General features: G+C 36.3%; 2 protein-coding genes across 4 annotated transcripts in view; one reads left to right on the top strand and one right to left on the bottom strand.

Annotated features, from left to right (window-relative positions):
• Positions 1 to 696: 696 nt before the first annotated feature.
• LOC110446540 (B9 domain-containing protein 1-like) lies at positions 697 to 8160 on the bottom strand. Its single transcript, XM_021491736.1, has 6 exons — positions 8059 to 8160; positions 7659 to 7727; positions 7067 to 7178; positions 2430 to 2526; positions 2001 to 2131; positions 697 to 1732 (listed from the first exon to the last, which is right to left on the bottom strand). Exons 1-6 carry the CDS (start codon positions 8110 to 8112, stop codon positions 1578 to 1580), a joined length of 618 nt encoding a protein of 205 aa, XP_021347411.1. The 5' UTR covers positions 8113 to 8160; the 3' UTR covers positions 697 to 1577.
• Positions 8161 to 14225: 6065 nt separating this feature from the next.
• LOC110446539 (annexin A7-like) overlaps positions 14226 to 25809 on the top strand; it is a 31569-nt gene continuing 19985 nt past the window's right edge. The window contains exons 1-5 of one of the 3 annotated variants that reach the window (XM_021491733.1): positions 14226 to 14316; positions 16177 to 16433; positions 16985 to 17098; positions 17666 to 17803; positions 18923 to 19189. In XM_021491733.1, coding sequence (XP_021347408.1) covers positions 16206 to 16433; positions 16985 to 17098; positions 17666 to 17803; positions 18923 to 19189 — 747 coding nt within the window. In that variant the 5' untranslated portion in view covers positions 14226 to 14316; positions 16177 to 16205. The other 2 variants (XM_021491734.1, XM_021491735.1) reach the window with 2 other exon arrangements.

The following is a 25809-nucleotide window of genomic DNA, read 5'->3' as shown; positions in this document are numbered from 1 at the left end:
AAAAAAGTTTGGTGGCAAGAGTGATAACGTTCTGCTTACTACCCAAAGTTTAACAGGCAAGTTCATGTGTTTTCATGATGTTGGACACAATTGTAACCGACAGATATCGGTTTATTTGAGTGTAGGCCTATATAGTACCCTAATTTCTCTGGATATACTGACCTGTCGACGCCAAGGAAACTATTATTGGACATTGGTATGTTTAAGTAATGTGTAGGCATGTGGAATTAAGAAAGTGCTATTTTTGGTCATTTGAAAAGCATAAGAATGTCATCTCTATTTTGAAAGATGAAGCCATGAATAACAATAAGCATTATTATTATACCTTCCGTAAAAATCTGACATTGATGAGAAAAAGGTAGAACATTTTCAAGGTTACCTGCTTGATTTATAAAGATAACGAAGAAGTGTACATGCCATTGTAACATTAAAAGGAATATTTCAAGCACCACAATTATGCAAACAGTCATCTCAGTGATCACATCACATTCACAAATGGGAATTCTCAGGGTTATCATATGCACATTGTCCTTCAATTAATCACAATTTGAGGTTCTTATATACCACTTTATCACAACCTAGTTTGTAGGTCATCTCAAAGCGGTTCGCAAATTATTATCGTAGTTATATATGAATATAGTAGCAAAATGCAAATAAAACTAAACAACTGTTCATATAAGATACTGTATTATTAAATTATACACATTTTAAAATACAATGTACCTACGTCTTGTAGATATATTTACATACAATTTATAATTATAAAAATGTTGCGTTTTCACATTATCTTTGCATATTATACAATAAATAATGATATAAATGGACGGTTTTAGTGAGATACACTGTTTATGTAAAGTACTTTCAGCATTCAATTATTTGTAGGTAGCTCCTGGTATTTGAAAACTTAAGTCAACTTACACCTAATATCCCATTTTGTTTCAGAACAAAATGAAGACTCTCACAAGCCAAGCTTTCCTGCATAACATTCATTTCTTGTGTAACATAAAACTACATCAAGTTCTGGTGACATGGCTGGTGAACATAAAACTACATCAAGTTCTGGTGACATGGCTGGTGCACCCTCCGACAATTACTGCTTACTTTCACATGAAAATGAAAGGTGCAAAAAGCATAATTTCCCTTTTTTGTGTTTGTACTAAAGACATGTCTGACAAACACGTGTTTGCATTAGCACAACTATCAAAACATCGACTAACCATACATACTGATGTCGTACGTAACTGTAATGATGAATGGATATGTGTTCACATGCATAGCAACAAGTTATTATTTACACACTTTCCACATTTTTCTTTATAAAAAACAAACATATCTTAACTGTCGTATGATCATGAATGAAACAGGCTAGTTATTCAATTTCGGAATAAAAATACTGTGGAAGAATTTTTCTAAATTTGATGTCCTAATGAACACTTCACACCAGGATTTGGAATGTAATAATTCATCATTTTACACAAACATATGATTCTTGCCAGGTTCTAAAAGCAGCACTTGGGATTTCTTCATGACAATTAGAATGTCTCAACTATAGAATTACTAAACAGTTAACGGTGATACTATGCCTCTGTCTGCCCTTTAGCCATGCCTACATTATCTGGCACGACTGTTGTAGAGACCTCTGATGGAATGACATCATAACCTAATTTCTTCATATCCTTTGAAACGACATTAAAAGACACTGTCACGAAACCCTGAGACCGCACTCGTGTAACTAGAAAAAGAAATAAACATTACAATCGATTATGAGAGAATTTCCAAAATACCAATATCATTCAATGAAAATACTTTTTCAAAACATAATCTAACCTCAGTGACTTATATGTAAAGAGAAGAGTATATTAGCAAGTTTATTAAGGTGTCACTCAGAATGAAATTAGACAAAAAATCCCTTTTTCCATTTCGAAGTAAAATTTAGTATAAAATTTCACTATTTCTGAGAGAACAAAGTTGAGAAAGTTTTAAAAATCTGTTCAAATTACCTTCTCTTCCCTCTCCCTGAGCCACAACCTTGGGGTCAACAAATTCTGGCCGCCTCCCCAGAAACCATGCTGTGAATTTTTGAAGTGCTGATGCTGATTCAGGAACAAACATGGGTACTTTCCGCTTGTGTCTGATGAAGCAGTAATTTCACAATGAATATATGATAAACTATAATCAAATATAAAACAAACTTCCCAGGTAGGCAGGAACTATATCAAATGTTTCCAAAATCATTTTGAAAAAATATCCTCGATAAATAGAATAATGTAAAGTTAACGAGGAACACAGAAATTATTCAGTACACACAATGCTTTTCAGTTTATCTTTATCAAATCTACAGATAAACTAAATTTTGATTGAAAAATAATTTTCAAGGGTATCAAATGAAGTTTTATCAATTACATCTCTTTTGCTTCAATGCATCCTACCTTCCTGGTGTGATTGGGACATGGCACATTCCGTAACCTCTCACAACATCCTGTCCGAATACGTCAATTCCATAGCAATGGATGACCAGCTGTGGCCCTGAGATACACAATAACAATCTTACAACAGATATAGCAAAGGATGACCATCTGTGGCCTTGAGATACACAATAACAATATTACAACCGATATAGCAAAGGATGACCAGCTGTGGCCCTCACAACATCCTGTCCGAATACGTCAATTCCATAGCAATGGATGACCAGCTGTGGCCCTGAGAGACACAATAACAATATTACAACAGATACAGCAAAAGATGACCAGCTGTGGCCCTGAGATACATAAAATAACACTATTACAACAGATATAGCAAAGGATGACTAGCTGTGGCCTTGAGATACACAATAACAATATTACAACCGATATAGCAAAAGATGACCAGCTGTGGCCCTGAGATACATAAAATAACACTATTACAACAGATATAGCAAAGGATGACCAGCTGTGTCCCTGAGATACATACAATAACACTATTACAACAGATATAGCAAAGGATGACCAGCTGTGGCCTTGAGATACACAATAACAATATTACAACAGATATAGCAAAAGATGACCAGCTGTGGCCCTGAGATACATACAATAACACTATTACAACAGATATAGTAAAGGATGACCAGCTGTGGCCCTGAGATACATACAGTTGTGGGATCGCACAACGCACCAAAAATAGCGTGCGCACACCGTGCATACATCGTTCACACACCGTCCACACATCGTCCACACATGGTGCGCACAACTGTGCGATTTAGCAATCGTTCGCCCCGTTGTGCGCTTCTCTCCGCACAACTGTGCGATTTGGTATCATTTGTAGATCAAAATTACGGAATGACAAAAATACGGAAGGCTTATATGCGATAATGTACACTGCATATATATCTGTAATTTCTCATCACAATATGCGTGTTACACAGTATTACAGCGACCGTTAGGCTGTCAAGAATGGGTTTGGCTCCAAGGTAACAGAACGGGTAAATAACAATTTGATGAGTGTCCGGAGTTTTACCTGACCAGTGCCTGACACACAGAGCTGATATGCGATATCGTTTGACCGTAATGAATAGTATTTGTTATTTGCATTCGTTTGCCTATAGCTCCCCTTCACCTGGATTTTCACCCCCCCGGCCTTACCCGACGAGTTACGTAAGTGCCCCAGGCTGGGAGAATACTACGGTCCAGGTACATGTATAAAGTGGTTATGTTTACCTGTATACGGGATTGTGTTGTAATTTTACATGTGTTGATTAAGTTTGTTTGAAAACACAGAAAACACAATTTCTAAATATAAGAATGCATAGACAAAAAGATAAGTTTGTAGATGTTGCTAGAATATAGAAACATATGTAAACATCAAGTTTATATGTTTAAACATGAAACCGTATACATTGTTAAGGCATTCCTCAATTTAAACCAACCACGATTATTATCGCACAACGTCCGTCCATCGTGCGCACAGATGTGCGCAAGCAATGATCATCCAGCTTTTTATCGTTCGCCCATCGTGCACACACCGTTCACACACCGTGCACACATCGTGCACACACCGCACATCGTGTAATGTTGTGCGATCCCACAACTGTACAATAAAACTATTACAACAGATATAGCAAAGGATGACCAGCTGTGGCCCTGAAATACACAATAACAATATTACAACAGATATAGCAAAGGATGCCAGCTGTGGCCCTGAGATACACAAAAAAAATATTACAACAGATATAGCAAAGGATGACAGCTGTGGCCCTGAGATACACAATAACACTATTACAACAGATATAGCAAAGGATGACCAGTTGTGGCCCTGAGATACATACAATAACACTATTCCAACAGATATAGCATAGGATGACCAGCTGTGGCCCTGAGATACATGCAATAACAATATTACAACAGATATAGCAAAGGATGAGCAGCTGTGGCCCTGAGATACATACAATAACTATATTACAACAGATATAGCAAAGGATGACCAGCGGTGGCCCTGAGATACATCCAATAACACTATTACAACAGATATAGCAAATGATGACCAGCTGTGTCCCTGAGATACATACAATAACACTTACAACAGATATAGCAAAGGATGACCAGTTGTGGCCCTGAGATACATACAATAACACTATTCCAACAGATATAGCATAGGATGACCAGCTGTGGCCCTGAGATACACAATAAGAATATTACAACAGATATAGCAAAGGATGCCAGCTGTGGCCCTGAGATACACAATAACACTATTACAACAGATATAGCAAAGGATGACAGCTATGGCCCTGAGATACATACAATAACACTATTACAACAGGTATAGCAAAGGATGACAGCTATGGCCCTGAGATACATACAATAACACTATTACAACAGAGATAGCAAAGGATGAGCAGCTGTGGCCCTGAGATACATACAATAACTATATTACAACAGATATAGCAAAGGATGACAGCTGTGGCCCTGAGATACACAATAACACTATTACAACAGATATAGCAAAGGATGACCAGTTGTGGCCCTGAGATACATACAATAACACTTACAACAGATATAGCAAAGGATGACCCGCTATGGCCCTGAGATACATACAATAACACTATTACAACAGATATAGCAAAGGATGACAGCTATGGCCCTGAGATACATACAATAACACATTATAATAGGTAGCAATAGAAGTCAAGCTGTCGATTTGAGAGATACATTACACTTTACGATAAGTATAGGGAAGGATGACCTGCTGTGACTCTTAAATAAACATTTATATTATTACAGCATATATAAAACATGTATGATGACTTTGAAACACAATGTAGGGAGATTTGTGTTTTGAAGTAGGGAGATATTTTGGTGAATCACTAGTACTGTGTTACGTCATTTCACGAATAATTTTTAACTTCTAACATATTTTTTAGGGCAAAGAACACCATGTATGTTTTCATATCCACTATTAATCAATCAAAATCTCAGAAACACAATGGTGTTTTGTAAGAATTCAAGACATAAGAGAGATATCAGCAACTGCAATACCTATATTATTATCTAACAAATATGGCCGTTTTTTTTTCTAATAATCACATAAGTAGAAAAATTGAAAATATTTTCGTTTATGACAATCAGTTTAAATGTAACAAAGTTTTCATGGTGACATGATAAATGAAGATTGCAAAATACTACTTAGCAGGCTGTTTATATAATTATAAATAATACAAATACCATAGTATTTCAAAGCATTTAATAGTCAATAAAACATTCTTGCTATTATGGCAATATGCTGATAACTAAAATAAGATTCATCAGTTTGGAAATGTGTCATATCAAAGTTTTATTTTACACTTAAACTAGCCCAAGTTTCCTCTGGCCTTGAGACCAGACTTAGACATTTTGGCAGATAGATGTCTGGTGTGGGGCCAGAGCACACTTCTATATGAAAATGCGGAATTCTCTGCCATTGTTTGGTTTCGGACAGTTATGAGGTCCTGACAACAAAAATCGACAATGACACAACACACACCTCACATACATTGAAAAATTGATTATTTATCAATCCAAATCCATTCTGACTATCACCAACAGCAGCTGAATGACGTCAGTTGAGTCCTCGGTTTCCAATAGTTCAAAATTTACCGCTTACGCGAATGCCATTTTTGTGTAGGTCAAGGGAGTGACTAATCAACAAGCCGTACTGATCAAGACCGAAAACGGAATATATCATTCTCGTTTAAAAGATTTCCGGACCGCCTCATTTTGTTGATTAGTCGATCCCCTGACCTACAAAAATGGCTTTCGCTCAGGTGGGAAATTTTGTGTTGTGTCATCGTCAATTTTTTTGTCAGCACCTCAAAACTCTCCGACACCAAATGGTGTCGGAGAATTCCACGTTTTCATATATCAGTGTGCTCTGGCCCCACACCAGACATTTATCTGTCAAAATGTCTAAGTCTGGTGTCAGGGCCAGAGGAAACTCGGGCTACATTTAAACAAACGTTTTAAGTTTAATATGTACATTGTTTGTGTACAAAATTAAACTTTGATATTTTATGCTGATGCTTTCAATCAAAGTTTCATTTAAATTATATGCCAAATATTATCATGATTCAGTCACATGACTTGGGGATAATCCCCATGTCACATGATTGAATCACCAGATTAGTCTGAAGCCCACTACTGATCTCAGTAAGGGCTGAAGAAAACAACCAGGAGGTCACCGAAAGCTACCCGTGAGATGTATTTAGTTGAGAGACATAGTTAAATGTTGGTTTAATAAAGTATTATCAGTTGGAGGTATTGTTATGTCACTAAGACAGCTGACAAGACAAAATTTTGAGGTCATTTGACCAAATAGAATCTCATGAAAGGTCATGATTGATCATGTGACTGCTGTTATTTTGGCTAATGAATGGCAATCTTAATGAATGATTTGAATTCTTTTTTTGAGCAGCTAAAAGACAGTAACTCAATCTTTTGATCCCAATTTTTATCAAATTTGTTCTTAGCTACATGATAAAAACTTGACATGGTGTGGCAGAAGACAGAAAACATCCTTCTATGGATATTACAGGAACAATTCCGATTATTTTCTAACTTACATCCATGTGGATTGGTGCTCTTGAAGGTGATATCTAGGGGAAAGTTCCATACAAACTCTTGCCTGTCGTCTTTACTTTTCTTAGTTATTTGTGTGATGCCTTCTTCCAAACCCTGTGAAGATATATTGATTCATTGAACAATGATGAAGATCTTTTGATGAGCTTGCATCAAATTCTCTCATTGTGATTTAACAGATAGACAAAGCTTTCAACTGTAAACAACAAATTATTTACAATTACATCTAGATCTGAACTTATAAAAAATCTATTAGTATATATTTTCTGTTTTTCCAAACCTGAACCCCAGAACAGTTTTTGTTGTCGTAATCAATCCCTATAAAAGAAGTACTATCAAACGTTCCTTCCCATCAAGCAGGTGTATACTAGTGATTACCAGTTTCATATTATTCTGACATCAAAACTAAAACATCAGTGTATCCAATAATAAATCTTTACTACTTTTTTTCTATTTGCTCATTATGACATACAAATTGATAACTGGTTGAAACATATAGACGCATATACTACTTCACTGGCTTTATATGTCTCTGGTTGAAATACACAATTACCTGCAAATTTTGCATCGACTTACCGAAGTTATCAACCAATCTGATCCATATGTAAAGCAGTATTTACAATAAATATCATCAAACTCTGGAAACTGCAATAGCAAAATGATTTTAATCAGTAAGGTTCCAATTAATCGTTGAATAATATCCACATATACTACTATCAAGTTAGATAAGATGAGACTCACTTATTTTAGCCGATGAAAAGTCGTAATAGTTCTTAATTTATGACATGTAAATATTAATAAATAAACCACCAATGGAACTTGACATGTGCGTGCTTGTTTACCTTTTATCACCAAATATTTATGGCCGATTAGAACATGATACAATCACATGTATACCCATACATTATCCTTATTGTAAGAAATATCATAAATCCGGAAGAATATATAAAGTTAAGTACAGTCATGCAATACTCACCTCTGCCGATTCAATTTGTCCACCTGCCATAAGCAGAAATACCGTCTGTGCCATTTTTGTTATTTTTACTTGATGCGCCACCTGGTGTTCTGTAATGTAAGGGAGCATTCCTATTTACGGTTGTGCAAATATACTATTAGAAAAGTACAATTTGTTGACATGTTTGATGTATTTAAGGTTAAATTAATCACTAAAATAAAGTAAAACACATGTTATGTAGAAAAGAGTTTTCATTCGACAAAAATGCATTGTACAATTAATGAAACCTCAAAACACGGAGACGGAACGGTCGGGAGTCATACGGATCGGGCACGATTTACCCAAAAAGACTGCAAAGCACTTATCAAATACAAAATAAACATAGGCTACCTATGTCAAATAATGTGGAAAGGGTGAGAAAAATACCAGTTACCGATAAAACTTCTGTGAATAGGCAAACGATAAACTTGTTGAAGGGGAAGTAACTCAAATTCAATTAACCTGAAACATCATTATGCTACATAATGTCTGGAAGCAGAAATATGATTATCTATATATATATATATATTTTGTGTGTGTTTTTGGGGTGTCTTTTCGGTCTTTTGGGGTATTTTTGGGTCTTTTGGGTAAATCGTGCTGCCGCTAATATAATTAGTAATGTTGAACAATCTTGAAATCGTAATAAGTAACGAATCGGTAACAAACATGGCTTTCAAAAATCCGATTGGGGCGCGGGACTCACCACTGGCGATCAACTTTGTCTATATTAGGAGAAGAGAAATGCAACGGCAAGCGACCGGGATTCCGTCCGAACTTTCCGACGCTCTACCATTTGAGCTACTTGGTCGCCGACGACCGACCCAGTCCAGTTCCGCTACACAGGAAAAAATGCAGTCATTATAGCATTATATACTACCAGAGACGTACACTGGCTGTATCAGTTACGTCTCTGCGTCAGTCCAGATACCTGGGCCCGTATTCATGAAACAGTTCTCATGCTCAAGCATGTTCTTGTAACTCACTTAAATCATGTCAAACGATCAAAATGTCAAATGTAAACATTGAAAACAGTATTCAGGTTCAAGTTTATTCAACATTTTTCCAAATCTTTGGCAAAATAAGATTTATTTATGAATTTATAACCAGAACAAGAAATTGAGCTTGAGCACAAAATCCATGCTTGAGCATGAAGAACGGTTTCATGAATACGGGCCCTGGTAAAATAGTCCAACACTCGGACGGTAGATTTTGTACGTATTAGGTGGTCATCATCAACACATTGACCAAGAAGGCTACATACTTTGTCATTAAAACTATTTCACTATTTTCATTTTCATTTGATTACAATTATTCCAATATCCCTATAAACATATTTATGGTGACAATGGTCTCCTTGACGACAACTTCGGTTTAGGTAACGTTCATTCTCACTTATCATGCGCATACATATACAGTAAAAGTGAAAAATAACTTTGCGAACATTTTGTTATCTTTTCTCAAAAGAGTAGCATATGTGTAGGATAATAAACCGAATGGGTTCTGTTTACTATTCACCAGTTTTGAAAACAGAAGTGTCCATTCCCAACAGGTCATTGTCAGTAAAACAGATACGTGATCCAGTACTTCTTCAAAACAAAATGTTTTTCTTCTTCAAATTTACCATATTCGCGAATCCAAGATAGACTGTCATAAAAACAGACATTTTTGCAACAAATGCTAACACGTTTTTCCGATCGTATATGAAAATAGGAATTTGGTATCGAACGAAAAAAAATCAAAACCAATGCATTCAAAAACAATATTTATTTCATTCTTTGAACTTCAAACTTTTGAACACTTTTCACGGGTTTTGTTTTAGAAAAGTATTTTTTCATCGACTAATGCATATCTACAGTACAAAACATTCGTTCTTCAGCAACACAACAAAGATACTACCTCGCCTGTATCTCTTTACAGTTGAGTATCAAATTGTGACGTATGTGTAATCTTGTGAGCCAGATATACAAATGAAATTTTACAGCATCTTCAATCGAAATGGTATGTTAATTTTACTTATTTTGATAAACTACTATTAATTTGATCTATATTTAAGAAGAAAAAAAAATCATTATGGTATGTTGCATTAAAACAAGGATATAATGGTTTTGTTCTTGTAAGGTTTCTATTCACACAATTTGAACAAGTATTTTTATAACAAACTTTTACATTGAAAACAACTTCACAAAAAATCCAGACGTAATTAAACATCAAGGCGGCTTTAACTTATACTGCAAAAAGTTTGTCCGCTAGCGTACATGTCCCTTTTTTCAATCGTTACTCCCATTCAAAATTTAAAAAAGATACGTTACTATTCCAACAGATACGTTACACATTATATTGGTCAAGTGTTACACTCATGCTACTTAATATTATCAATAAAACAAACTTTAAATCGATGTAATGATCACTTGTGATCAAATATATGCACCTATCCCAAATGCTCGGATAACCAAGTCGTTTTTATTTGGAAAAATAATGCACCAAAACAGAAACGTGACCAAAGTGAAAATGTGATCCCTTATCCTCACATATCCCACCCTTTTCTTTCTTAGCTTTTCACTAATTTATCCTTTAAAATCCATTTATAGTGGTTAAATTTATTTGAACATCTACAATAACGTACACAAATTAACCAGTAGTATACATGTATAGGCCGTATTATATATGTATAGGCCGTATTATACATGTATAGGCCGTATTATATATGTATAGGCCGTATTATACATGTATAGGCCGTATTATATATGTATAGGCCGTATTATACATGTATAGGCCGTATTATATATGTATAGGCCGTATTATACATGTATAGGCCGTATTATATATGTATAGGCCGTATTATACATGTATAGGCCGTATTATATATGTATAGGCCGTATTATACATGTATAGGCCGTATTATATATGTATAGGCCGTATTATACATGTATAGGCCGTATTATATATGTATAGGCCGTATTATACATGTATAGGCCGTATTATATATGTATAGGCCGTATTATACATGTATAGGCCGTATTATATATGTATAGGCCGTATTATACATGTATAGGCCGTATTATATATGTATAGGCCGTATTATATATGTATATGTATAGGCCGTTTTATATATGTATAGGCCGTATTATATATGTATAGGCCGTATTATATATGTATAGGCCGTATTATATATGTATAGGCCGTATTATATATGTATAGGCCGTATTATATATGTATAGGCCGTATTATATATGTATAGGCCGTATTATATATGTATAGGCCGTATTATATATGTATAGGCCGTATTATATATGTATAGGCCGTATTATATATGTATACATGTCTTTGGATTTCCTAGGATTTAAAGATATTCCCCTTGAAAACTAAGCCAGCTGATGCAGTACAGTTTGTAAAATGTCTAATAACATTGTTTCAGTCAAAATCTCACGAAACAAAACTAGAATCTAGAGTATCTTTGTTAGAAGCTTCGATTATAGAACCATTTACAACGTATCTGTTTATAACGCATCTGTTTATAACGCATCTGTTTATAACGTTTGTGTTTATAACGCATCTGTTCTATCTGTTTATAACGCATGTGTTATATCTGTTTATAAAGTATCTGATATATCTGTTTATAACGTATCTGTATATAACGTTTCTGTTATATCTGTTTATAACGTATCTGTTATATCTGTTTATAACGTATCTGATATATCTGTTTATAACGTATCTGTTTATAACGCATCTGTTTATAACGCATCTGTATATAACGTATCTGTTTATAACGCATCTGTTTATAACGTTTCTGTTTATAACGTTTCTGTTATATCTGTTTATAACGTATCTGTTATATCTGTTTATAACGCATCTGTTTATAACGTATCTGTTTATAACGCATCTGTTTATAATGTATCGGTTTATAACGTATCTGTTATATCTGTTTATAACGTATCTGATATATCTGTTTATAACGCATCTGTTATATCTGTTTATAACCCATCTGTTTATAACGTATCTGTTATATCTGTTTATAACGCATCTGTTTATAACGTATCTGTTATATCTGTTTATAACGTTTCTGTTTCTGAAAAAGGGAAGAGGGGTTTATGACAAAACTTCTCAAAGATCTACAGCTTCCATCACAAAGCATCAAGACGAAATGAACAGAGATTAACATTCTATTAGAAAATCGCGGAGGAGCATATTCCATCAATGCCTAGCAAAATACTTTATTAATTTCTGGCAGCGGAAGTCCCAGGAGTGCTAGACATCAAGACCAATTCCAAATACGATCAGGAACAATAATAGAGCAGTCATAATACCCCACAGCAACACAGATCAATACAGAAACTCATTCTTTGGGCGAACAGTCACAGATTCGAATCAGGTTGTCTTGACAACTCCTACTGTAGTGTTCAGCCGAATTTCATGTACTTGCACAGTTTCCTTTGATTACCTCAGTCATGAACAAATCATTGACGGAGTCAAAAGTTCCATGATGTTTCAAGACGACACATGTAAGATCACTGTTGAAGAAGCCTGGTATGGACAAGCTGGAGCAGTTGGAGAAATATCGCCCAGTATCAAATCTACCTTTCCTGCCTAAGATCTTGGAGAAGGTTATGTCCGGACGTTTGGAAGTTCATCTCCATGCAAACAGTCTCCACGACAACCTGCAATCGGCATACCACATGTGACACTCTACTGAGACGGCGCTCCTACGTGTATATAGTGGCATAGCTGCCTCCTTTGATAACAAGTACAGAGCGGTGCTAGTCATGCTGCATTTGACGTCATCGACCATGGCATACTTTACAAACGTCTATCTTAACTCTGATATGGAGTGACTGGTGACGCATTATGTTGGATGCAGTCTTATTTGAGTGAACGACGACAGTATGTTGCCATAAGATCTACCACCTCACTTGACAAAATACTAGATTTTGGGGTTCCTCATCGATCAGAGAGATTTGTCGTCGCCATAGTTTTCATTTTGCTGAAGACACACAGATTTGCATGGTCATCAAAGCATAGCACAGTTGGGATACCATATCAGAAAATCTGGATGGTTGTCCGACAGACATCAGTACCTGGATGAACACCAACATGCTATAGCTTAATCAGGAAAATATGGAACTAATCGTCTTTTCCCCAAAATGTCAGCAAACAATGACTCTCAAACTCGAGGTCGGTGCCAGAACTATTGAGACTGTCATCTACTATCAGGAAGTCAAAAACCCTAGCCAAATTCAAGAAGGAAGAGACACCTCTTCACGTCTGCATTTTAGGCTCTTTGCACAGACGTTATGTTCACACTACCCTTTATATCTTCATTGTGACAATCTGAGGTTGAAAACCTGTGATAAATATTTCGATCCGGCCATTTTTATTGGAGTTATGCCCATTTCTACAGAAGTTTGCTAACACTATCCCTTGTCTGCACATCTTTCCTTAGTATAAAGTACTGCCTAAATGTGAACATCCGCGACAGTCAAGAGGTTTCGTTCATCTACATCTACGCTCTGAGCGAACTTGGGTATGAAGGATGCAGTTAGAGTAACCCTTGGTACACACAAACCTTATGATACCGAGGGGTGTCAATGAAGTATGTAAATTGGTGTTACCTCCCTTAATTATGGAAGTAAAAAAAGCATCTGTGTTTAAAAAAAGTTGTTTACACTACTGTAAAAGGTTAGCATTGATCAGGTTGTCTTTACAAGCGTCATCTGTAGGGAATTTCCCTTTAGCTCAGCGGTAGAGCATAGGACTGGAGAGCCAAGGGTCGCGGGTTTGACACTATCGATCTTTATCATTATTCCTCGTCCTACTACACTACTCCTCCCAAAGTACTTCACCGGTTTGACCAATACTTGGAACACGTAAAATTTGCATTGAGTGCATGCGTACTTGTGTATATAAGTTGGAGTTATATAGCACTTTTGTTTTTGGTGTAGTGATATCGATTCGCATCAAAGCTTTTACAATATTTTTTATATATTTTGTTTGTTTCGTATTTTTTTAATAAACGTTTCGCCAGATATGTAGTTCTTTTTAGAAATGATTATTAAACTAATGTCACGGCAGAGGATAGAAAAAAATAAAGAACGATGTTTATATTCAACGTTCCAGATACAGGGATCTATAGAAAATTATTCCGCGCTCCGTTTTATTTTTAAGTTTTGGTCATTATAAGGGGAGACTACTCTAACAAATTACTAGCATAATCCACGACAGGAAGCTCAACAGCTACCGAAAAAGGTGAGGATTGGCAAGAATAAGTCTTTGAAGACGTTTCTGTATATAGTTAAATGGATGATAAATGATATGTTACTGGACGGGGTGTGAGTATATATACACGTGAAAAGGACTGAGATATAAACATGCTTGTTACATAGTAACCGTCAGACTGTCACGGGTCATGATCCGCAGTCGTGAGAGATCTTGATAGGTATACGGTGACACATCCAAGGATATTATTACACCGCGCGTGCGTCAAGTACTTTACTTAAGTGGGACCCCCTTACGATCAGATGGTAAGTTGGCTTGACCGTGTATGCCTTTGCAGAAGAGGATAAGTTTTGAGTTCGGCGATCTTTTAGGGATGGAAGTTGCAGCTGGTCTAAAATTGCTGTCAAACTACCTGGGTCGTAGTTGTAGTTTGATGTTATGAACCTTGCCGCTCTATTTTGTACAGTTTCCAGCTGATCTTGAAGATATATTTGGTGTGGGTCCCAGGCAGTGCTCGCATATTCAAGGACAGGTCGTATGAGTCCTTTGTATGCCTGGAAGTTTAACTTCAAGTGGACATGATTGAAGATTTCTTTTCAATAATCCTAATGTCCTGTAAGATTTGTTGCATATCTCATCTATGTGTTTTCCCCAGTGTAGGTCATATTGTTAAATAGTGGGAATCCAGAGATGGGAGGAAGCGAGTGTGTTTTACAAATTTGTCAGTTTACAAAAATAACACAACAGCTTAGGCAGGTAATTTCCAAAAAATGGAAAATGGAATAAAACATATTTTGTATGATTTTATGCTAATATGCATACAGTACTCATTTTAGCACAATTAAGATATTGCGAAATAAATGGGAATTGTGCAATTAACATTATAAACACCAATTACTGCAAAACCACAGGAATGTGCATATTTGGAATTTAACCGAATTTGACTGGAAGCATCCCTGGTTGGTGGGGATCCAAAATTGGATAAGTGATCATGAGGGACCCCAGTCTTAGAGCTAAGGGATGGGGCCAGAAAAAGTTTTTTTTTAAGATTTGGCCATACTGCTGTAAGCAACTTCATTTCTAGAAATAATCAAAAGATATCAACCATATTCGGTTGAAAGCATTTTCAGGTGGAGGGGATTCAAAATTGTATAAATGGAGGGGAGCAGGGCCAAAAAGGGATATTTGGCTATATTGCTTTAAGTGACTTTTTCTCTGAAACTAAGGGTTAGAAATCAACCATATCAGGTGGTGGGTATTCAAAATTGTACAATTCTGGAGGGGAACATAACCATGCTAACATAATTAGCTGTGTGGTCTGTTCCTACTCTTAGGGATTTGTCCCTGGGTCACAGAAAAAACCCGTCTGAGAATTCAGATTCCCACTATTTAACAATATATGCAATTGCTGAACAAGAAGATTTGGAGACAGCATCATCCCCATGGATCCCGAAAAATGTAGAAAACAACACAATCTTTCATTATAAATAAATAGAGAAAGACACTCCTGGGTATGATAGGCCACATATGGGAATATTTAAGTAGTGATACATGTATTTTGCACAATAACTGGTACTTTTTCCTGATATCAAAACGATTAAAAACCATCACTACAGTACAAGTTAGTACATATCAAAAGAGACCTATTCACCAACTCAAAAAACAGTCATACCGGACACAACTTTCGACAACATATAAATGTTCATAGCAAAAAGAAGACTGATTTGTATATTTATTACAATTTCTTACTATTTTATATAAGTACTTTTGAATGATAGAATCAGACATGTTTCCAATAATGTCTTATGAAATCCTATTCATTTATTTAGAATCTGTTTTATCTCTAATGGCCCAAAAGTGAGATGTTATGCTTCTTATTTATTTTTTCAGATTTTTTCATCTAATTCTATTCCATTGATATGAGCTACCCTTACCAAGGAGGTGGTAACCCTGGTTACCCAGGTGGTGGTGGATATGCTCCCCCACCAATGGCTGGAGGCTTTCCTCAGCAGGGGGGAATGCCACAACCAGGTGGGATGCCACAACCAGGAGGAATGCCACAGCCTGGTGGCTACCCACAACCAGGTGGTGGATACCCTCAGCAAGGAGGAGGAGGTTTCCAGCAACCACAGGGCTTTGGAGGTGGTGTAAGTTCAATTGTCACATGTGATGTTTTAGGAACTGAAGCAGTGTTCACATCACATGAAGCAATCTCTTTACTTGCCTGTCATGCACATTTACAAGTGGCCAGATCTATCTTAACAAACACCTATATAAAGGCTTACCTTTCGAACAAGCACACTTAATCCTTTATACTTGATTTGTATAATTGAGCTGATTAAGAGATGTTCAGAGACCTTCCATGGATTCAGCTTCCCCTAACCTATCAAACTGTCCATCAAATAATTGAAGGAGATGAATTTAAGTTTGTTATGATCTTGGAACACTTGAGAAAGCTTTCAAAAAAAGTCGATATGATGCATGTCAGAATATGCATATACCTGGTAATTTGATAAATTATTAAGATTGAAATTTGGTACAAAATGTGTAATATTTTGCTTTGAATAGCATGTTGGAAACTGTTTGCTTCTTAATATGTATATGGTTGCTGTGTAATTTTAAATCTTTATTACTATGTGACTGCGAAGATTAGGTAGGTAAATGCTTCATGTTTAAAACAAAATTGGTTCAATTTCAGATGGGCATGCCAACCCCTGAGTCAGCATCAGCAGCTGCATATGGGCAGTCTGGGGCCCCAGGGGGAATGCCTGGCTACCCTGCTCAACCCCAGCCAGGGGGCTTAGGCTTTGGAGTAAGTTGAAGAGTGAATCATGTAGCAGATTAGTGAGAGAAAACTCTTTAAAAAGTGAACCTGCTACCTGTTTACAATGGCCTGTCTGTGTGCTAAATATGATAAAAAAAACACCTGAGCAAGTTGCATCACTTGACAAATGGGCTAACTTGGAGACTTTAGCTCGAAATTAAAATGGGTGTTGTTGCCAATAGTACGCAACATGGTGAAATTTAGTTACCCATGATGCATATTGTTGATATGTTATGTGCAGGTGATGCTACACATGCCCAGAGTGGGTTGTTATTAAAAGTTTTGGGAAAAGACCTGGGAAATTATGATTGAACAGTAATTGCATGGTAATATTGTAAGTGTTTGAAAAACAATATGTCAATGATTTATTTAAAATACACATTTATAGAAAATAGGAAGTATCAAATAAATACATTAGATAATAGAGAAGATTGATATCTCTTTAAAATGTAAATCATGGATGATCTGGATGAGAGTCTTTGTTTTTGCAGGAAGTGTCTTGTTATGACAATATACATATGCAATAAGAATTCTGCTGTAATAATTGTATTACAGGGAGGATCTGCGCCTCCATCAGGACCAGGGTATGGAGGAGCTCCTGGTTATGGGGCCCCCCCAGCAGGATACGGGGGAGCACCCCCTCCTCAGCCAGCCATGCCGGCTTATGGTCAGCCTCCCCAGCAACCATATCAGGTACCAGTGAAATATTAGGAATTATTCATTTAATAAATAAAAGCTTATATCATCACTGCAGTGAAAATACATGACAAACACTTTTATTATTGTCCAATCAGAACAGTTCCTTTCTATTCACTACATAAGTTTTTAGTTTCAAGTTCAGATTAAGCATCGGCTGAATAAGTGGATGTTTTGGTACACCTTTGCAACATACAGCGTGGTATATAGTTGCACAATCGATATCATGTTTATTCTGAAAATTTTAGCAGGTAATAGCAGCAAACAGCAAAATTGCATTGAAAAACCTATTCATAAAATGGCGCTCTGCCTTGTTGTCAAGTATGATGTCATTAGAACTTGTCTACTGAATCTAAATATGAGACCTGTCAATCAAACTGACATGGTAAAATTGTGTGTCTCTTTCTCTGTTTTGATGTCAGATATAGGCCTTCCCAGCAATGAATCAATGATAGCATGAATTTTAAATCAGAGAAAATTTCTTTATACATTTGAGAATATTTTCCACAAAATCAGAATGTTAACAGAAGTACACCAGCCATAGACTGACAGTTACAAGCTACTGAATTTAGTTCTCTCAGATCATATAACCTTGAATATCCTGAGCAACTCAAGGTGATGAGTTGAATGCCATTGTAACAATGTCATACTTTCATTAATGTTAGAATCCAGATTTGATTCCTGTATAGTAAAACAAGCTGTATGTTAACATCAGATGGACATTACAGATATTCATACAATAAAAACACAACACAAAGCTATTCAAGATTTAAAAAAAATCCAATTCAACTGTTAGGAATGCTTGTTAGATGTAGCCATCATGATGTTTCCTGGTGACTATCAGTTTCGGTCCTCGTATATAAAGAAGCACCAACATTTCACTTTGTGATTTGGTTGGAAATAAACATGAATCTCTCATGATATAAAAAGTTTAAAAGATTTAAATTTGCACTGTCAGTTTTAGATAACTTAACAACATAATGAACACTGGACGTTTGTATCAATGTGAAACAAAGAAAGTATGTACAAATGTTTCCTCCATATACATTGGGTAATGATTAATACAGTATTTACTAGTTATATCACCTATAACTGACACTCTGTTATCTGATCCAGTCCAGTGCCCCAGCCCCAGCATACGGTTCAAGTCCAGGTTACCAACCCCCACAGCAACAGGGGTATGGCCAGCCCCAACAACAGGGGTACAACCAACCCCAGCAACAGGCGTACAACCAGCCCCCCGCTAACCCAGCCTATGCAGGATCAGCGCCAGGAGGGTATGGAGCTTCCGCTTCCACAGCTCCACCTGGTGGCCATTCATACGGTTCTCCTGCCTCCAACATGGGAGGAGGAATCGCTGGAGCAGGTGCATTTAAACAAAAGGTAAGCCAAATTTTACTTGTGAATATAAATTAACAATATGGATTTATGCACGAATGACCATATAGCTCACACTGCAGACACACATATGCCTTGTTGTTGTAAAGTTCAATACCGGTTCATTGTTCAATAGCTTAAAAAACAATGGATGAAAAGATGTCCATTATAAATATGAAGGGGTACTTTGCTATCTTCTTTACATGTGCTGCCCAAAAAACTTGGTCAAAAAACTTTATTTTGTTGCACCCTAATACGGGCACCATGGCAGCATTGATACAAAGTTATTTTGAATATGAACTTAAATTTTATGGGAATCATTTGTGCATGATCCTAAACTTTGTGGGAATCATTAGTGCATGATCCTGACCAATTCTTTTTGGTTTGTGGCCTACTTTTAGAGCCAGTATGGTCCCCAAACCATCATTTTGAAGCAGTATTTTGAGTTTATACTCCAATTCTACTGAAGTTTATTTTACTGAATGGGATTGATCATCACATGGTCCTGACCAAATTTTGTTATGGCGACCATGGCAGCATTGATGAAAGCCTGTTTTGAGTAAATAATATCTGTGAGTCCCCTATCACTTTGTTTTTAATCTAGCGTGAAATCATAACAATAAATTAATGATGTCTCATGACCAAAATAAAACAATCTAAATGAGGCATTATTATAACTCACAATGAAACTAGGGGTATACCTAGTACTAAAGTCAGGTTGTCTGTCTGTATGTCTTCCTATTCATATACTAAGTCATGTCCTACTCCTAACGTATTGCCCAAATTTAAACTTTGCATACATGACTGCCATATTATTTCCATAATAATGTGTTATGATCCCTGATTTACTTAAATTAAACTAACAAAGTGTTATTCGGTATAGGTATAGTATAGTGATAAAAATTTGGTCAAAATCAACCAGCTCATTTTAAAATGTAATATCTTCTAAACACTGAAAGGGTGTCTCCATGTATTTTGGAGAAAAAAATGATTAAATATAAATTTGAAATAATAGTGAAATAATCCTACATCTGTGCTAAATAGTATTTAACCATTCCTTTACCTGGTATTTTCTGATTTTGCTTTCAAAGTACAAACTTTATGTAGTCATTCAAAGAACTAAAAAAGAAAGGATCTCACGAAAGTACATACATGTATGTTTTAGCACTTGTTAAGCACAGATAAACTTTTTTTTTCTAAAAAGTCAAATGTCCTCAAATTGATATATTAAGAAAAAAAAAGGAAAACTGAAAATGTAAGAAAATCTAAACTTGAAATTCAAAATAAAAGTTCAAATGAGAGGAAACTCTTTGAAAAGAAAATTCTTTAATTAAAGCCAGAAAAAAGCTACTGGTTCTATGAAGAGATTCTGATCTCATCAAGGATGAAGAAGGCTGAAGCCGCATCTGCACATCTGTCGATCTAAATGCGAGTTGAATAGATAAATTCCCAGTCAAAATACAGAAATAAGAATTTATGAATCCATTTTATTAGCCCACCATCATCAGATGGTGGGCTATTCAAATCACCCTGTGTCCGTGGTCCGTGTTCTGTTCGCCCTGAAACAGTTCATGTTAGCGTTATTTCTCAGAAGGTACTGGAAGGATCTTTCTCAAATTTCACATAAGGGTTCCTCATGATCCTTAGTTATGTATATCATTTTTTGGGACTGATCACTAAACCAAGATGGAAGACAGCCGGTCATTTTGAATTTGAGAGTTAAATATTGTTACCACTATTTCTCAGAAAGTACTGGAAGGATCTTTCTAAAATTTTACATAAATGTTCCCAATGGTCTTTAGTTACACATATCAAATTTCGGGACTGAAGGGAAAACCAAGATGGCAAACAGACAGCCATCTTGTTACAGTTAAAGTTTGATAACGCTATTTCTCAGAATGTACTGGAGGAATCTTGCTCAAATTTGATATGTAGGTTCCCCTTGGTCCTTAGTTGTGCATGTTAACTTACTGATTTGATGAATAGTTTGACAAGTTAACTGATGAAACAGATCAGAGAAAAGGAGAATATATCAAACTGACATAGAACTAATGACAATGGTACGATGGTGGGCCCTAAGATCCCTCTGGGATCTCTTGTTTAAGTAAATGTGGAGTCGTCTGTAAACCTTTTTTAATTGTACCTTTAATAGCTTATATTTGATATATTTTAAAGCCCCAAATCTGTCACTAGTGTTAGATTTTAACTAGCCCGGTAGCACTTTTTCAGTTTTTAGCTCAACTGGTCCAAAGGACCATGGTGAGGATATGTGACGTACTGCAGTGTCCATCGTCCATCCTTCAACTTTTTTTAAAAAGCGCTACTAGTCCTGAACAGTTTTATGGATTTTGACTAAATTTGGCCTGGAGCATCCTTGTATAAACAGAGGGTATGGGTGCAGAGGGGCGGGACCTAATAGAGGAAATTTGAGGTTCAAATTTTCAAAATCCTTCTCCTATACCATTGGAGGTCTTTTATCCAAATTTGGCCTGGAGCATTCTTTGTCAAAGGGGAATAAATTTGTATATATGCGGAGGGTGTGGCCCCTTTTGGGCAGAGGGGTGGGACGAATAGGATAATGTTTTAAATTCATGGGGGTAGAAAGAAGGGACCTAATGGGGGTCGGTGACGGGTGTTGCTAAGAGACAAAGTTAATACTTGGAAAAGTTGCAGTATTATACTGTTATCCCTATCAAAACAAGTTTTCCTACAGGGAAATAAAAAATGTTGGCTGTCAGAGAAACATACAGGAAGACTAGGGCAAGGTGGGGCATGTTTTGCTCTCTAAATCTCCTGACAGAAAAAGTTTAATAATTCTTCAGATATGGAAATGTTTGTCCTTTTGTAATTATTTCATGAAAGGCATGACATTTCTCCTTGGTATATAGACATATAAATTTCAACAACTGCCATACAATGATACTGTCCAGAACAACTTTAATAAAAATGGTCTGAACTTGTCCCAATCTCCCCTACTCCTACAGTATGAAACAAATTTGAACAAAAGTTTGTGAACATCTTGTCTGTAATATAAACCTGTGAAGCCATATTGTTTCGGCCGCGTCCTTAAGAGTGATGACCTTTAACCTAATTATCTTACATTTAAATGGATATTTTTTGTATTTATTTACTACCAAAATAGGCATCTTCCCTCTTTGCAAAAAGTGTCTTATTTTCTGAAAATGAAGAAAACATCTGGTAGGTACAGATTATTTAAAAGGTCAAGTTAAAAAAACATTAATCATATCAAATTAGTGTTATTTAATATCTTGCAGTCTTAAATGACATAAATATTTCCTACATGAACATACTGAATATATTCTTCCAACACCAAAGTTATATAGAGAGATAAGCCTATTATGGACAACGGCTATAACAGTAGATGAGTGGGAGGCACTGGGGTTATCAGTTAACCTCTGGATAACAGTTCTGGCTTTACTTTAAAAGAACCAGACTGCTAGAAGGAAAAATGAAATACTTCCTAAAACTGTAAATGTATTGTATAGTCAGTATCTCTAGTATACACAGGTGAACAGTTCCTGGTGAACTAACCTACGTTTATTGATGTGCGGTACCAGCTATACTACCTTTATACATAACTTCACACAATGAAAGAGTTAACCTGTTTATTACTTCAGTTAAGACAGATATGAATGTGCAAGCAAAGAACAAGTACTAAAACCTACTGTAAACATTTGGCGTATCAGGGGCTACTCACTCTATAACCTACTAATAGTAACAAATTATTCTCAAAATATTTTAACGAAAGCTAGACTCTGCGAAGTCACAGAGAAGCTTGATAAAGATTTAACGGAAGCTAGACTCTGCGAAGTCACAGAGAAGCTTGATAAAGAGCGCGAGCTAGACTCCAAAGAAAACAAGAGAAGCAGCTAGACTCTGAAAGTACCAGAGAAGCGACTAGACTCCTAATATCCATGGAGAAGCTATAAAAGACTATGAATTGGAAACGCTAGACTCCGAAGAAGGCAAGAGAAGTCACTAGACTCTGGAGGCATCCAGAGAAGCGACTAGACTCATAGCCACCCCAGAGAATGTATCTGTTAAATTTACCACGAGAAAACTGGCTACAGATAAAGTGAAGTAATACTCTATTTAAGAGATTGGGGGTAAAATTCCCCAAGAATTTAAAGCCAAAATGGAACGATTATGTTAGTGCGACATAAGAGTGAGAGCCCCCAATATACACAGGTATCTCCAGTATACGCAGGTATCTTTAGTATACACAGGTATCTCCAGTATACGCAGGTATCTTTAGTATACACAGGTATCTCCAGTATACGCAGGTATCTTTAGTATACACAGGTATCTCCAGTATACACAGGTATATCCAGTATACACAGGTATCTCTAGTATACACAGGTGAACAGTTCCTGGTGAACTAACCTACGTTTATTCATATGCGGTACCAGCTATACTACCACTATGTCTCCAATTGTTGGTCAAACATCACTATTAAGATTGATTAGATAATAGATACTGAAAATATAGATCTCCTAATGATAGCCTATGTAGTTGATAGTGACATGACCTGAAACCAGTGTCCAGTGTGGTCAGTTTTATGTTGTGGGAAAGCCGATAATAAAAATAGCTAATACCGAAATACAGCAATATCTGGGCTTTTCAGCAAGAAGTAAACATTGTACAGTACCACGCTGTCGACCGACAGTGAATCTGATTTCTCACATAACACATGCTTGTCGCTTTGAATTTACACAATACATCGCAAGCAAGAATCATAAGTATCATAATATATAAATCTAATGATATATTTTTATTCACAATTGTATTTTATAAAAAGAAACAGATTTAAATTCAGTATGCACGCAGGAGGGTACAGCAGGGAGGATTGTACATAATACGATATCAGCAGGTTAAACTTAAATTAAGTTACTCGTTCATAACGATGATTGAGATGTTGTTTGGACGATGCTATTAATTCAGAATAAATGCCAGTACTTGTTTCTGAAAAAGTTAGGTGAACAAAGCGAGAATTTACCTTCTCTCCACGGCTAGAAAAACACAGTTCACCGACAGTTACCACTAAAATGTGTGCTTGTACTGTTAAGGGTTTCTTCATTACTGAACAGGAACGCAAAGAAAATATTGTCTCTTGTCAATTTCTCGACATGTGTTGTTCATAAGGAGTATCAAGCTATATTTTCATTAAGAATTTTGTAACTAGGTTATTAGAAAAAACTAATTTCACTAAATTGTCCCTTTTATGACTGATACTTGTAGAGGAATAAATATAAAGATAAGGAAAAGTTGTTTCGATATATACCAAAAGAAGTAATCCAATATCCCCCATTTACCATGTGTTCTATATATTGCACAAGGCCAACAAAAAGGCTGACTGTAATGGAACTCATGGTCAGCTATCATGGAAAATGCTGAGTTGTTTCACGTTTGTATGTCCCTATACTTCTGTTGTTGAATACAGTACCCATCTGTGTCCCTATACTTCTGTTGTTGAATACAGTACCCTCTTGTGTCCCTATACTTCTGTTGTTGAATACAGTACCCTCCTGTGTCCCTATATTTCTGTTGTTGAATACAGTGGTAAAGGATCTGATGTGTATCAGCATGGTTCCTGATGTCACTAACAATGATGTGCTCTAATAGTTTGCAACAGATACATGTGAGGGATATTGGAAGGTAATTTTTGGGTTGTATTTTGGGCCTTTCCTATATACAGGGGCAATATCTGCTGTCCTCCAGTCAAATTGAACGTGACCGGTATCAAGGGATCGTTGTAAGATGAGGCAGAGGAGCGGAGATATTTCAGTAGCTAGCTCCTTGAGGATTTTAGGCTTGATGAGATCTGGTCCTGCAGCTTTGTTGGTGTCTAGCTTGAGGAGTAGCTTTTCAATACTCTTAGCTGTTAGTTGGAAATTATAAATTTCAGGGTAATTGCCATAAATTTGATAGGCTTGGTCAAATGTTTTTGTACTAATTTCGTCAGAAATAGAAAATGCCGCTTGAAATTGCCTGTTAAGGATGTTTGCTTTATCCAAAGGATTGGTAAAAAGTTCTTGCCATTTTGTTTGAGGGAGCTCATTCCATTGTGATATGTTTTTTTTGTGCTTTATGTAAGTCCAGAACCTTTTCATACGATTAAATTCATTGGTATCAGTTTTGGTACAGACACTGTGTTCTATGTAGTTCCAGTAAGTATGACTCAGTAGTGTTTAGATATGGTGTTTCAGGGTATAGTACCTCCTGTGTCCCTACACATATGTTGTTGAGTATTATACGTACCCTTCTGTGTCCCTACACATATGTTGTTGAGTGTAGCACCCTCCTGTGTCCCTACACATATGTTGTTGAGTATTATAAGTACCTTCCTGTGTCCCTACACATATGTTATTGAGTGTAGTACCCTCCTGTGTCCTTACACATGTTGTTGAGTGTAGTACCCTCCTGTGCCCCTACACATGTGTTGTTGAGTATTATACGTTGCCTCCTGTGACCCTACACATGTGTTGTTGAGTGTAGTACCCTCCTGTGCCCCTACACATGTGTTGTTGAGTGTAGTACCCTCCTGTACCCCTACACATGTGTTGTTGATTGTAATACCCTCCTGTACCCCTACACATGTGTTGTTT

The sequence above is a fragment of the Mizuhopecten yessoensis genome, unplaced genomic scaffold (genome assembly GCF_002113885.1).
Source record: "Mizuhopecten yessoensis strain PY_sf001 unplaced genomic scaffold, ASM211388v2 scaffold2781, whole genome shotgun sequence".
Classification (NCBI taxonomy): domain Eukaryota; kingdom Metazoa; phylum Mollusca; class Bivalvia; order Pectinida; family Pectinidae; genus Mizuhopecten; species Mizuhopecten yessoensis.
Note: the sequence above shows the minus strand (reverse complement) of the source record. Positions and strands in the feature narration are given on the sequence as shown.